Source organism: Patagioenas fasciata, chromosome 37, assembly GCF_037038585.1.
Source record: "Patagioenas fasciata isolate bPatFas1 chromosome 37, bPatFas1.hap1, whole genome shotgun sequence".
NCBI classification, from domain to species: Eukaryota; Metazoa; Chordata; class Aves; order Columbiformes; family Columbidae; genus Patagioenas; species Patagioenas fasciata.
Window position 1 is genome coordinate 893,259 of NC_092556.1, and position 14,509 is coordinate 907,767.

At 57.2% G+C, this 14,509-nt stretch overlaps 1 protein-coding gene across 1 annotated transcript in view; it reads right to left on the reverse strand.

Moving 5' to 3' along the window:
• Positions 1–14,509, reverse strand: part of SRCAP (Snf2 related CREBBP activator protein) — a 121,603-nt gene that overhangs the window by 56,449 nt on the left and 50,645 nt on the right. The window contains 3 exon segments of the mRNA XM_071801381.1: positions 6,105–6,297; positions 11,066–11,235; positions 12,579–12,715. Of these exon segments, the coding sequence (XP_071657482.1) occupies positions 6,105–6,297; positions 11,066–11,235; positions 12,579–12,715 (500 nt within the window).

Here is a 14,509-nt window from a genome sequence, read left to right on the forward strand (position 1 = left end):
GAAATAGGGGGGACCCAAAATATGGGGGACCAAAAATATGGGGGTGTCAGCCTGAAATAGGGGGGAACCCAAAATAGGGGGAGCTGAAATAGGGGGGACCTGAAATAGGGGGGACCCAAAATAGGGGGGACCAAAAATATGGGGGTGTCAGCCTGAAATAGGGGGGAACCCAAAATAGGGGGAGCTGAAATAGGGGGGACCTGAAATAGGGGGGACCCGAAATAGGGGGGACCCAAAATAGGGGGGACCAAAAATATGGGGGTGTCAGCCTGAAATAGGGGGGAGCCTGAAATAGGGGGGAACCTAAAATAGGGGGAGCTGAAATAGGGGGGACCTGAAATAGGGGGGACCCGAAATAGGGGGGACCCAAAATATGGGGGTGTCAGCCTGAAATAGGGGGGAACCTAAAATAGGGGGAGCTGAAATAGGGGGGACCTGAAATAGGGGGGACCCGAAATAGGGGGGACCCAAAATAGGGGGGACCAAAAATATGGGGGTGTCAGCCTGAAATAGGGGGGAGCCTGAAATAGGGGGGACTCTGAAATAGGGGGGACCTGAAATAAGGGGGGACCTGAAATAGGGGGGACCCGAAATATGGGGGACCCAAAATAGGGGGGACCAAAAATATGGGGGCGTCAGCCTGAAATAGGGGGGAGCCTGAAATAGGGGGGAACCTAAAATAGGGGGAGCTGAAATAGGGGGGACCTGAAATAGGGGGGACCCGAAATAGGGGGGACCCAAAATAGGGGGGACCAAAAATATGGGGGTGTCAGCCTGAAATAGGGGGGAGCCTGAAATAGGGGGGAACCTAAAATAGGGGGAGCTGAAATAGGGGGGACCTGAAATAGGGGGGACCCGAAATAGGGGGGACCCAAAATATGGGGGACCAAAAATATGGGGGTGTCAGCCTGAAATAGGGGGGAGCCTGAAATAGGGGGGACTCTGAAATAGGGGGGAACCCTGAAATAAGGGGGAGCCAGAAATGGGGGGGACCCAGAATGGGGGAGGATGGAGAAATAGGGGGGAACCGGAAATATGGGTGAGCTGAAATAGGGGGGGACCCAAAATAGGGGGGACCCGAAAGAGGGGGGACCCTGAAATAGGGGGGAACCCAAAATAGGGGGGACCCAAAATAGGGGGGAACCTGAAATAGGGGGGGATCTGAAATAGGGGGGGAACCTGAAATAGGGGGGAACTCAAAATAAGGGGGACCCAAAATAGGGGGAAGCCAAAATAGGGGGGACCATGAAATAGGGGGGAACCTAAATTATGGGGTCCCAAAACAGGGGGGACCCAAAATAGGAGGGACCCGAAAGAGGGGGGACCCGAAATAGGGGGGAACCTGAAATAGGGAGGAACTCGAAATAGGGGGGACCCGAAATAGGGGGGAACCTGAAATAGGGGGGAGCCAAACTAGGGGGGACCCTGAAATAGGGGGGAACCTAAATTATGGGGTCCCAAAACAGGGGGGACCCAAAATAGGAGGGACCCGAAATAGGGGGGAACCTGAAATAGGGAGGAACTCGAAATAGGGGGGACCCGAAATAGGGGGGAACCTGAAATAGGGGGGAGCCAAACTAGGGGGGACCCTGAAATAGGGGGGAACCTAAATTATGGGGTCCCAAAACAGGGGGGACCCAAAATAGGAGGGACCCGAAAGAGGGGGGAACCTGAAATAGGGGAACTCGAAATAGGGGGGACCCGAAATAGGGGGGAACCTGAAATAGGGGGGAGCCAAACTAGGGGGGACCCTGAAATAGGGGGGAACCCAAAAAAGGGGGGACCTAAAATAGGGGGGAGCCAAAATAGGGGAAGCCTGAAATACGGGGGACCCTAAAATAGGGGGGAACCTGATATGGGGGACCTGAAATAGGGGGGACCTGAAATAGGGGGGACCTGAAATAGGGGGATGAACCCCAAAATATGGGGGAATCCAAAATCTGGGGGTGTCACCCTGAAATATGGGGGGACCCCAAACTATGGGGGTGAACCCCAAAATAGGGGGGAACTCCAACCCACCCAACTCCAACCAATCTCAGGGTGTCCCCCCCAACTTTAGGGTGTCCCCCCCAACGTTGGGGTGTCCCCCCAATCTCTGGGTGTCCCCCCAGTCTAGGGGTGTCCCCCCAAATCTTAGGGTGCTCTTATACCCTTGGTTGCCCTTGCCCATGCTCAACCCAACCATCTCCAACTCAACCTCCAGTTGACTTCACCCAACTCCAACCAAATTTAGGGTGCTCCCCCCAACTTTGGGGTGTCCCCCCAACTTTAGGGTGTCCCCCCTGATTATGGGGTCTCTCCCAAGTCTTGGGGTGTCATCCCCAATCTCAGGGTGTCCCCCCAAATCTTAGGGTGCTCTTATACCCTTGGTTGCCCCTGACCATGGTCAACCCAACCATCTCCAACTCAACCTCCAGTTGACTTCACCCAACTCCAACCAACTTTAGGGTGCTCCCCCCAACTTTGGGGTGCTCCCCCCAAACTTTGGGGTGTCCCCCCAATCTCTGGGTCTCTCCCCAGTCTTGGGGTGCCCTCCACAACCTTGGGATGCTCTTATACTCTTGGTTGCCCTTGCCCATGGTCAACCCAACCATCTCCAACTCAACCTCCAGTTGACTTCACCCAACTCCAACCAACTTTAGGGTGCTCCCCCCAACTTTGGGGTGTCTCCCCCAACTTTAGGGTGTCCCCCCTGATTATGGGGTGTCTCCTCAACCTTGGGGTGTCCCCCTCAGCTTTGGGGTGTCCCCCCAAATCTTAGGGTGCTCTTATACCCTTGGTTGCCCTTGCCCATGGTCAACCCAACCATCTCCAACTCAACCTCCAGTTGACTTCACCCAACTCCAACCAACTTTAGGGTGCTCCCCCCAACTTTAGGGTGTCCCCCCAAACTTTGGGCGTCCCCCCAATCTCTGGGTCTCTCCCCAGTCTTGGGGTGCCCTCCACAACCTTGGGGTGCTCTTATAGCACCCTTGGTTGCCCTTGCCCATGCTCAACCCAACCATCTCCAACTCAACCTCCAGTTGACTTCACCCAACTCCAACCAACTTTAGGGTGCTCCCCCCAACTTTAGGGTGTCCCCCCAAACTTTGGGGTGTCCCCCCAATCTCTGGGTCTCTCCCCAGTCTTGGGGTGCCCTCCACAACCTTGGGATGCTCTTATACTCTTGGTTGCCCTTGCCCATGGTCAACCCAACCATCTCCAACTCAACCTCCAGTTGACTTCACCCAACTCCAACCAACTTTAGGGTGCTCCCCCCAACTTTGGGGTGTCTCCCCCAACTTTAGGGTGTCCCCCCTGATTATGGGGTGTCTCCTCAACCTTGGGGTGTCCCCCTCAGCTTTGGGGTGTCCCCCCCAACCTTGGGATGCTCTTATACCCTTGGTTGCCTTTGACCATGCTCAACCCAACCATCTCCAACTCAACCTCCAGTGGACTTCACCCAACTCCAACCAACTTTAGGGTGCTCCCCCCAAACTTTGGGGTATCCCTCAATCTTTGGGTCTCTCCCCAGTCTTGGGGTGCCCTCCCCAACCTTGGGGTGCTCTTATAGCACCCTTGGTTGCCCTTGCCCATGGTCAACCCAACCATCTCCAGCTCAACCTCCAGTTGACTTCACCCAACTCCAACCAACTTTAGGGTGCTCCGCCCAACTTTAGGGTGTCCCCCCAAACTTTGGGCGTCCCCCCAATCTCTGGATGTCCCCCTCAGTCTTGCGGTGTCCCCTCAACCTTTGGGTGTCCCCCCCAAATCTTAGGGTGCTCTTATACCCTTGGTTGCCCTTGCCCATGGTCAACCCAACCATCTCCAACTCAACCTCCAGTTGACTTCACCCAACTCCAACCAACTTTAGGGTGCTCCCCCCAACTTTGGGGTGTCCCCCCAAACCTTCGGGTGCTCTTATAGCACCCTTGGTTGCCCTTGCCCATGCTCAACCCAACCATCTCCAACTCAACCTCCAGTTGACTTCACCCAACTCCAACCAACTTTAGGGTGCTCCCCCCAACTTTGGGGTGTCCCCCCAACTTTAGGGCGTCCCCCCTGATTATGGGGTCTCTCCCAAGTCTTGGGGTGTCATCCCCAATCTCAGGGTGTCCCCCCCAAATCTTAGGGTGCTCTTATACCCTTGGTTGCCCCTGACCATGGTCAACCCAACCATCTCCAACTCAACCTCCAGTTGACTTCACCCAACTCCAACCAACTTTAGGGTGCTCCCCCCAACTTTAGGGTGTCCCCCCAAACTTTGGGGTGTCCCCCCAATCTCTGGGTCTCTCCCCAGTCTTGGGGTGCCCTCCCCAACCTTGTGGTGCTTTTATAGAACCCTTGGTTGCCCTTGACCATGGTCAACCCAACCATCTCCAACTCAACCTCCAGTTGACTTCACCCAACTCCAACCAACTTTAGGGTGCTCCCCCCAACTTTAGGGTGCTCCCCACATCTTTAGGGTGCTCCCCCCATCTTCGGGGTGCCCCCCAGCCCCACCTTGTGCAGGCGCTTGACCAGGCTCTCGTTGTACTCCTGGCTGCCCTCGATCATGGTCACCCAACCATCTCCAACTCAACCTCCAGTTGACTTCACCCAACTCCAACCAACTTTAGGGTGCTCCCCCCAACTTTAGGGTGCTCCCCCCAACTTTAGTGTGTCCCCCCCGATTATGGGGTGTCTCCTCAACCTTGGGGTGTCCCCCTCAGCTTTGGGGTGTCCCCCCCAACCTTGGGATGCTCTTATGCCCTTGGTTGCCCTTGCCCATGGTCAACCCAACCATCTCCAACTCAACCTCCAGTTGACTTCACCCAACTCCAACCAACTTTAGGGTGCTCCCCCCAACTTTAGGGTGCTCCCCCCAACTTTAGGGTGCTCCCCCCAACTTTGGGGTGTCCCCCCCGATTATGGCGTGTCACCCCCAATCTCAGGGTGTCCCCCCCAAATCTTAGGGTGCTCTATACGCTTGGTTGCCCTTGCCCATGGTCAACCCAACCATCTCCAACTCAACCTCCAGTTGACTTCACCCAACTCCGACCAACTTTAGGGTGCTCCCCCCAAACCTTGGGGTGTCCCCCCCAACCTCTGGATGCCCCCTCAGTCTTGCGGTGTCCCCTCAACCTTTGGGTGTCCCCCCCAAATCTTAGGGTGCTCTTATACCCTTGGTTGCCCTTGCCCATGGTCAACCCAACCATCTCCAACTCAACCTCCAGTTGACTTCACCCAACTCCAACCAACTTTAGGGTGCTCCCCCCAACTTTGGGGTGTCTCCCCCAACTTTAGGGTGTCCCCCCTGATTATGGGGTGTCTCCTCAACCTTGGGGTGTCCCCCTCAGCTTTGGGGTGTCCCCCCCAACCTTGGGATGCTCTTATACTCTTGGTTGCCCTTGCCCATGGTCAACCCAACCATCTCCAACTCAACCTCCAGTTGACTTCACCCAACTCCACCCAACTTTAGGGTGCTCCCCCCAACTTTGGGGTCCACCCCCATCTTTGGGGTGTCCCCCCAATCTCTGGGTCTCTCCCCAGTCTTGGGGTGCCCTCCCCAACCTTGGGGTGCTCTTATAGCACCCTTGGTTGCCCTTGCCCATGCTCAACCCAACCATCTCCAACTCAACCTCCAGTTGACTTCACCCAACTCCAACCAACTTTAGGGTGCTCCCCCCAACTTTGGGGTGTCTCCCCCAACTTTAGGGTGTCCCCCCTGATTATGGGGTGTCTCCTCAACCTTGGGGTGTCCCCCTCAGCTTTGGGGTGTCCCCCCCAACCTTGGGATGCTCTCATACCCTTGGTTGCCCTTGACCATGCTCAACCCAACCATCTGCAACTCAACCTCCAGTTGACTTCACCCAACTCCAACCAACTTTAGGGTGCTCCCCCCAACTTTAGTGTGTCCCCCCCGATTATGGGGTGTCTCCTCAACCTTGGGGTGTCCCCCTCAGCTTTGGGGTGTCCCCCCCAACCTTGGGATGCTCTTATGCCCTTGGTTGCCCTTGCCCATGGTCAACCCAACCATCTCCAACTCAACCTCCACTTGACTCCACCCAACTCCAACCAACTTTAGGGTGCTCCCCCCAACTTTAGGGTGCTCCCCCCATCTTCGGGGTGCTCCCCAGCCCCACCTTGTGCAGGCGCTTGACCAGGCTCTCGTTGTACTCCTGGCTGCCCTCGATCATGCCGGCGAGCGGGTTGGCGAACCACTCCTTGAACTCGCGGTGGGACTGGAAGACGCGCGGCATCAGGAAGTGCATGAGCGACCAGAGCTCCATCAGGCTGTTCTGCAGCGGCGTCCCCGTCAGCAGCAGCCGCCGCTGGCTGTGGGTGACACATGGGGGGTCAGCACCCATGGGTGGGGGGTATATGACACCTATGGGTGTCCCTAAGGGGGTTATAGGGGGTATAGGGTGAACCCATGGGACATGGAGTCACCAGAGCCATCAAAGCTCCATTGGGATCTTCTGCACCCAACACTGGTTATGGGGGATATTGGGGGTCAGCACCCATGGGTGGGGGGTATATGACACCCATGGGTGTCCCTAAGGGGGGTTATAGGGGGTACAGGGTGAACCCATGGGACATGGAGCCACCAGAGCCACCAAAGCTCCATTGGGTTGTTCTGCAGCTTCATCCCCATCAACAGCAGCTGTGGGTGACACATGGGAGTCAGCACCCATGGGTGGGGGGTATATGACACCTATGGGTGTCCCTAAGGGGGGTTATAGGGGGTACAGGGTGAACCCATGGGACATGGAGCCACCAGAGCCATCAAAGCTCCATTGGGATCTTCTGCACCTAACACTGGTTATGGGGGATATTGGGGGTCAGCACCCATGGGTGGGGGGTATATGACACCCATGGGTGTCCCTAAGGGGGAATAGGGGTGTCCCAAGGGACACAGAGGGCCCAGAGCTCCATGGGTCTGTTCTGCACCCAACACTGGTTATGGGGGATAGATGGGGTCAGCACCCATGGGTGGGGGGTATATGACACCCATGGGTGTCCCTAAGGGGTCTATGGGGTGTCCTAAGGGACACAGAGGGCCCAGAGCTCCATGGGTCTGTTCTGCACCCAACACTGGTTATGGGGGATAGATGGGGTCAGCACCCATGGGTGGGGGGTATATGACACCTATGGGTGTCCCTAAGGGGGGTTATAGGGGGTATAGGGTGAACCCATGGGACATGGAGTCACCAGAGCCATCAAAGCTCCATTGGGATCTTCTGCACCCAACACTGGTTATGGGGGATATTGGGGGTCAGCACCCATGGGTGGGGGGTATATGACACCTATGGGTGTCCCTAAGGGGGGTTATAGGGGGTATAGGGTGAACCCATGGGACATGGAGCCACCAGAGCCATCAAAGCTCCATTGGGATCTTCTGCACCCAACACTGGTTATGGGGGATATTGGGGGTCAGCACCCATGGGTGGGGGGTATATGACACCCATGGGTGTCCCTAAGGGGGAATAGGGGTGTCCCTGGGGGTACAAGGTGTCCCTAAGGGGTCTATGGGGTGACCCAAGGGACACAGAGGGCCCAGAGCTCCATTGGGCTACTCAGCACCCAACACTGGTTATGGGGGATATTGGGGGTCAGCACCCATGGGTGGGGGGTACACGGCACCCATGGGTGTCCCCAGGGGGGTACTGAGCACCCAGGGTGTCTCTCAGCCCATGTAGTGCCCCCCAGCACCCATGTGTGTCTCCCCAAGCCCTATGGGTGTCCCCAGCACCCATGGGTGCCCCCAGCACCTGCTGAGGTTGAACAGCGACCACCAGCTCTAGGACTTGAAGCTCTTGACGTTCTCAACCCTCAACCCATGAGGTTCCCCCAACTCATCACTCAACCCCCAACATCTCCCTAAACCCTGTGGTCTCCCCAAGCCCTATGGGTGTCCCCAGCACCCATGGGTGCCCCCCAGCACCTGTTGAGGTTGAGCAGCGACCACCAGCTCTAGGACTTGAAGCTCTTGATGTTCCTCAACCCATCTGATCACTCAACCCATGAGGTTCCCCCAACCCATGAGGTTCACCCAACCCATGAGATCTTCATAAGCCCTATGGGTGTCCCCAGCACCCATGGGTGCCCCCCCAGCACCTGTTGAAGTTGAGAAGCGACCACCAGCTCTAGGACTTGAAGCTCTTGACGTTCTCAACCCATCTGATCACTCAACCCATGAGGTTTCCCCAACCCATGAGGTTCACCCAACCCATGAGATCTTCTCAAGCCCTATGGGTGTCCCCAGCACCCATGGGTGCCCCCAGCACCTGTTGAGGTTGAACAGCGACCACCAGCTCTAGGACTTGAAGCTCCTGATGTTCTCAACCCATCTGATCACTCAACCCATGAGGTTCCCCCAACCCATGAGGTTCCCCCAACCCAAAGTGTCCTCAACCCATGAGATCTCCCCAAGCCCTATGGGTGTCCCCAGCACCCATGGGTGCCCCCAGCACCTGTTGAGGTTGAACAGCGACCACCAGCTCTAGGACTTGAAGCTCCTGACGTTCTCAACCCATCTGATCACTCAACCCATGAGGTTCCCCCAACCCATGTGGTTCACCCAACCCATGAGGTTCACCCAACCCATGAGATCTCCCCAAGCCCTATGGGTGTCCCCAGCACCCATGGGTGCCCCTCAGCACCTGTTGAGGTTGAACAGCGACCACCAGCTCTAGGACTTGAAGCTCTTGATGTTCTCAACCCTCAACCCATGAGGTTCCCCCAACTCATCACTCAACCCCCAACATCTCCCTAAACCCTGTGGTCTCCCCAAGCCCTCTGGGTGTCCCCAGCACCCATGGGTGCCCCAGCACCTGCTGAGGTTGAGCAGCGACCACCAGCTCTAGGACTTGAAGCTCTTGATGTTCTCAACCCATCTGATCACTCAACCCATGAGATTCCCCCAACCCATGAGGTTCCCCCAACCCATGAGATCTCCCCAAGCCCTATGGGTGTCCCCAGCACCCATGGGTGCCCCCCAGCACCTGTCGAGGTTGAACAGCGACCACCAGCTCTAGGACTTGAAGCTCTTGATGTTCTCAACCCATCTGATCACTCAACCCATGAGATTCCCCCAACCCATGAGGTTCACCCAACCCATGAGATCTCCCCAAGCCCTATGGGTGTCCCCAGCACCCATGGGTGCCCCCAGCACCTGCTGAAGTTGAGCAGCGACCACCAGCTCTAGGACTTGAAGCTCCTGACGTTCTCAACCCATCTGATCACTCAACCCATGAGGTTCCCCCAACCCCAAGTGTCCCCAACCCCCAACATCTCCCTAAACCCTGTGGTCTCCCCAAGCCCTATGGGTGTCCCCAGCACCCATGGGTGCCCCCAGCACCTGTTGAGGTTGAACAGCGACCACCAGCTCTAGGACTTGAAGCTCTTGACGTTCTCAACCCACCTGATCACTCAACCCATGAGGTTCCCCCAACCCATGAGGTTCCCCCAACCCATGAGGTTCACCCAACCCATGAGATCTCCCCAAGCCCTATGGGTGTCCCCAGCACCCATGGGTGCCCCCAGCACCTGTTGAGGTTGAACAGCGACCACCAGCTCTAGGACTTGAAGCTCTTGACGTTCTCAACCCTCAACCCATGAGGTTCCCCCAACTCATCACTCAACCCCCAACATCTCCCTAAACCCTGTGGTCTCCCCAAGCCCTATGGGTGTCCCCAGCACCCATGGGTGCCCCCAGCACCTGCTGAAGTTGAGTAGCGACCACCAGCTCTAGGACTTGAAGCTCTTGACGTTCTCAACCCATCTGATCACTCAACCCATGAGGTTCCCCCAACCCAAAGTGTCCTCAACCCATGAGATCTCCCCAAGCCCTCTGGGTGTCCCCAGCACCCATGGGTGCCCCCAGCACCTGTTGAGGTTGAACAGCGACCACCAGCTCTAGGACTTGAAGCTCTTGACGTTCTCAACCCTCAACCCATGAGGTTCTCCCAACTCATCACTCAACCCCCAACATCTCCCTAAACCCTGTGGTCTCCCCAAGCCCTATGGGTGTCCCCAGCACCCATGGGTGCCCCCAGCACCTGTTGAGGTTGAGCAGCGACCACCAGCTCTAGGACTTGAAGCTCTTGATGTTCCTCAACCCATCTGATCACTCAACCCATGAGGTTCCCCCAACCCATGAGGTTCCCCCAACCCATGAGATCTCCCCAAGCCCTATGGGTGTCCCCAGCACCCATGGGTGCCCCCAGCACCTGCTGAGGTTGAGCAGCGACCACCAGCTCTAGGACTTGAAGCTCTTGATGTCCTCAACCCACCTGATCACTCAACCCATGAGGTTCCCCCAACCCATGAGGTTCCCCCAACCCATGAGATCTCCCCAAGCCCTATGGGTGTCCCCAGCACCCATGGGTGCCCCCAGCACCTGCTGAGGTTGAACAGCGACCACCAGCTCTAGGACTTGAAGCTCTTGACGTTCTCAACCCTCAACCCATGAGGTTCCCCCAACTCATCACTCAACCCCCAACATCTCCCTAAACCCTGTGGTCTCCCCAAGCCCTATGGGTGTCCCCAGCACCCATGGGTGCCCCCAGCACCTGTTGAGGTTGATCAGCGACCACCAGCTCTAGGACTTGAAGCTCTTGACGTTCTCAACCCATCTGATCACTCAACCCATGAGGTTCCCCCAACCCATGAGGTTCACCCAACCCATGAGATCTTCATAAGCCCTATGGGTGTCCCCAGCACCCATGGGTGCCCCCCCAGCACCTGTTGAAGTTGAGCAGCGACCACCAGCTCTAGGACTTGAAGCTCTTGATGTTCTCAACCCATCTGATCACTCAACCCATGAGGTTCCCCCAACCCATGAGGTTCCCCCAACCCATGAGATCTCCCCAAGCCCTGTGGGTGTCCCCAGCACCCATGGGTGCCCCCAGCACCTGCTGAAGTTGAGCAGCGACCACCAGCTCTAGGACTTGAAGCTCCTGACGTTCTCAACCCATCTGATCACTCAACCCATGAGGTTCCCCCAACCCCAAGTGTCCCCAACCCCCAACATCTCCCTAAACCCTGTGGTCTCCCCAAGCCCTATGGGTGTCCCCAGCACCCATGGGTGCCCCCCCAGCACCTGTTGAAGTTGAGCAGCGACTGCCAGCGCTGGGACTTGAAGTTCTTGATGTTCTGGGCCTCATCCAGGATGAGGTATTTCCAGTTCTTGCGCCGGAAGGCCTGGTGGTCCTGCAGCACCAGCTTGTAGGACGTGATGCACACGTGGAACGCGTTGGGTTTGGTCCAGCCCTGGGTGGGGGTCAGGGTGGGGGTCAGGGTGGGGGGGACCCCAAAGTGACCACATGGGAGGTGGGGGGATGCCCATGGGTGGGGGACACCCAGAGATTGACAGCCAAGAACGTTGGTGAGACCCATAAACCATATTGGGACCCCCAGTAGACACTTGGGTTGGGTCACCCATGGGTGGGGGTATCACCCATGGGTGGGGGGTGTGACACCCATGGGTGGGGGATGTGACACCCATGGGTGGGGGGATGTGACACCCATGGGTGGGGGTCAGTGACCCACAGAATGAGACCCAAGAACGTTGGTGAGACCCATAAACCACATTGGGACCACCAGTAGACACTTGGGTTGGGTCACCCATGGGTGGGGGTATCACCCATGAGTGGGGGATGTGACACCCATGGGTGGGGGGTGTGACACCCATGGGTGGGGGGATGTGACACCCATGGGTGGGGGTCAGTCACCCACAGAATGAGACCCAAGAACGTTGGTGAGACCCATAAACCACGTTGGGATCACCAGTAGACACTTGGGTTGGGTCACCCATGGGTGGGGGGTTGGTCACCTATGGGTGGGGGGTCGGTCACCTATGGGTGGGGGGTGGTCACGTATGGGTAGGGGGTGGTCACCCATGGGTGGGGGTGTCACCCACTCAACAACATCCAAGAACGTTGGTGAGACCCATAAACCACATTGGGACCCCCAGTAGACACTTGGGTTGGGTCACCCATGGGTGGGGGGTTGGTCACCTATGGGTGGCGGGTGGTCACCTATGGCTAGGGGGGGGTCACCTATGGGTGGGGGGTGGTCACCCATGGGTGGGGGGTGGTCACCCACTCAACAACATCCAAGAACGTTGGTGAGACCCATAAACCACATTGGGACCCCCAGTAGACACTTGGGTTGGGTCACCCATGGGTGGGGGGTTGGTCACCTATGGGTGGGGGGGGGTCACCTATGGCTAGGGGGGGGTCACCTATGGGTGGGGGGTGGTCACCCATGGGTGGGGGGTGGTCACCCACTCAACAACATCCAAGAACGTTGGTGAGACCCATAAACCACATTGGGACCCCCAGTAGACACTTGGGTTGGGTCACCCATGGGTGGGGGTATCACCCATGGGTGGGGGATGTGACACCCATGGGTGGGCGATGTGACACCCATGGGTGGGTGGATGTGACACCCATGGGTGGGGGTTGATTCCCACCCATAGAACACCATCCAAGACCCATACAACCCATTGGGAACCACTTGGGTTGGTTCACCCTTGGTCGGGGCTGTCACCCATGGGTGAAGGGATGTGACACCCATGGGTGGCGGGGGTGGCACCCATGGGTGGGACCCACCTGGCGCTTGAGCCGCCGCTCCTTCTGCGCCCCATAGTAGGTGAGGATCTTGAAGCTGGGGCACCAGCGCTTGAGCTCCATCTCCCAGTTGAGCATCACGCTGGTGGGGACGATGATGAGGTGGGGGCCCCAGCTGCCTGCGGGACGGGGGGCGTCAGCAGGGCCCACGGGCACCCATGGGTGCTCCCCGGGATGGGACGAGGAGCCTACGGCACCCACGGGTGCTCAGGGAACCCATATGAACCCGTAGAAGCCATCGGGAGTCTCCAGCACCCATGGGTGTTTGGAGAACTCATGGAGATCTATGGGTCCTACAAGGGGTCTACAGCACCCATGGGTGCTCAGGGAACCCATATGAACACATAGAAGCCTCCAGCACCCATGGGTATTTGGAGAACCCATGGAGATCTATGGGTCCTACAAGGGGTCTACAGCACCCATGGGTGCTCAGGGAACCCATATGAACCCATAGAAGCCTCCAGCACCCATGGGTGTTTGGAGAACCCATGGAGATCTATGGGTCCTACAAGATGTCTAAAGCACCCATGGGTGCTCAGGGAACCCATATGAACCCATAGAAGCCTCCAGCACCCATGGGTGTTTGGAGAACCCATGGAGATCTAAGGGTCCTACAAGGGGTCTACAGCACCCATGGGTGCTCAGGGAACCCATATGAACACATAGAAGCCTCCAGCACCCATGGGTGTTTGGAGAACCCATGGAGATCTAAGGGTCCTACAAGGGGTCTAGAGCACCCATGGGTGCTCAGGGAACCCATATGAACCCATAGAAGCCTCCAGCACCCATGGGTGTTTGGAGAACCCATGGAGATCTAAGGGTCCTACAAGGGGTCTACAGCACCCATGGGTGCTCAGGGAACCCATATGAACCCATAGAAGCCTCCAGCACCCATGGGTGTTTGGAGAACCCATGGAGATCTATGGATGCTGCAAGAGGTCTACAGCACCCATGGGTGCTCCCTGGGATGGGACGAGGAGCCTACGGCACCCATGAGTGCTCAGGGAACCCATATGAACCTACAGGAGCCATCAGGAGTCTCCAGCACCCATGGGTGTTTGGAGAACCCATGGAGATCTAAGGGTCCTACAAGGGGTCTACGGCACCCATGGGTGCTCAAGGAACCCATATGAACACATAGAAGCCTCCAGCACCCGTGGGTGTTTGGAGAATCCATGGGGATCTATGGGTCCTACAAGGGGTCTATGGCACCCACGGGTGCTCAGGGAACCCATATGAACCCATAGAAGCCTCCAGCACCCATGGGTGTTTGGAGAACCCATGGAGATCTATGGGTCCTACAAGGGGTCTACAGCACCCATGGGTTCTCCCATTGGGACCTAAAGACTCTGTAAGAAGCCCCCAGCACCCATGGGTGCTCTGATGGACACCGAAGACTCTAAAGACCCAACAGCACCCATGGGTGCTCTGATGGGCTCTAAAGACCTCACAGCACCCAAGGGTGCTCTGATGGACACTGAAGACTCTACAAGGACCCAACAGCACCCAAGGGTGCTCTGATGGACTCCAAAGACCCAACAGCACCCAAGGGTGCTCTGATGGACACTAAAGACTCTATGAGGACCCAACAGCACCCAAGGGTGCTCTGATGAGCTCTAAAGACCCTACAAACACTCCCCAACACCCATGGGTCCTCTGATGGACTCTAAAGACTCCCCAAGGACCCTACAACACCCATGGGTGCTCCGATGGGCTCTAAAAACTCCCCAAGGACTCTACAGCACCCATGGGTGCTCTGACGGACTCTAAAGACCCTACAGCACCCATGGGTGCTCTGATGGACACTGAAGACTCTATGAGGACCCAACAGCACCCAAGGGTGCTCTGATAGACTCTAAAGACCCAACAGCACCCAAGGGTGTTTTGATGGACTCTAAAGACCCAACAACACC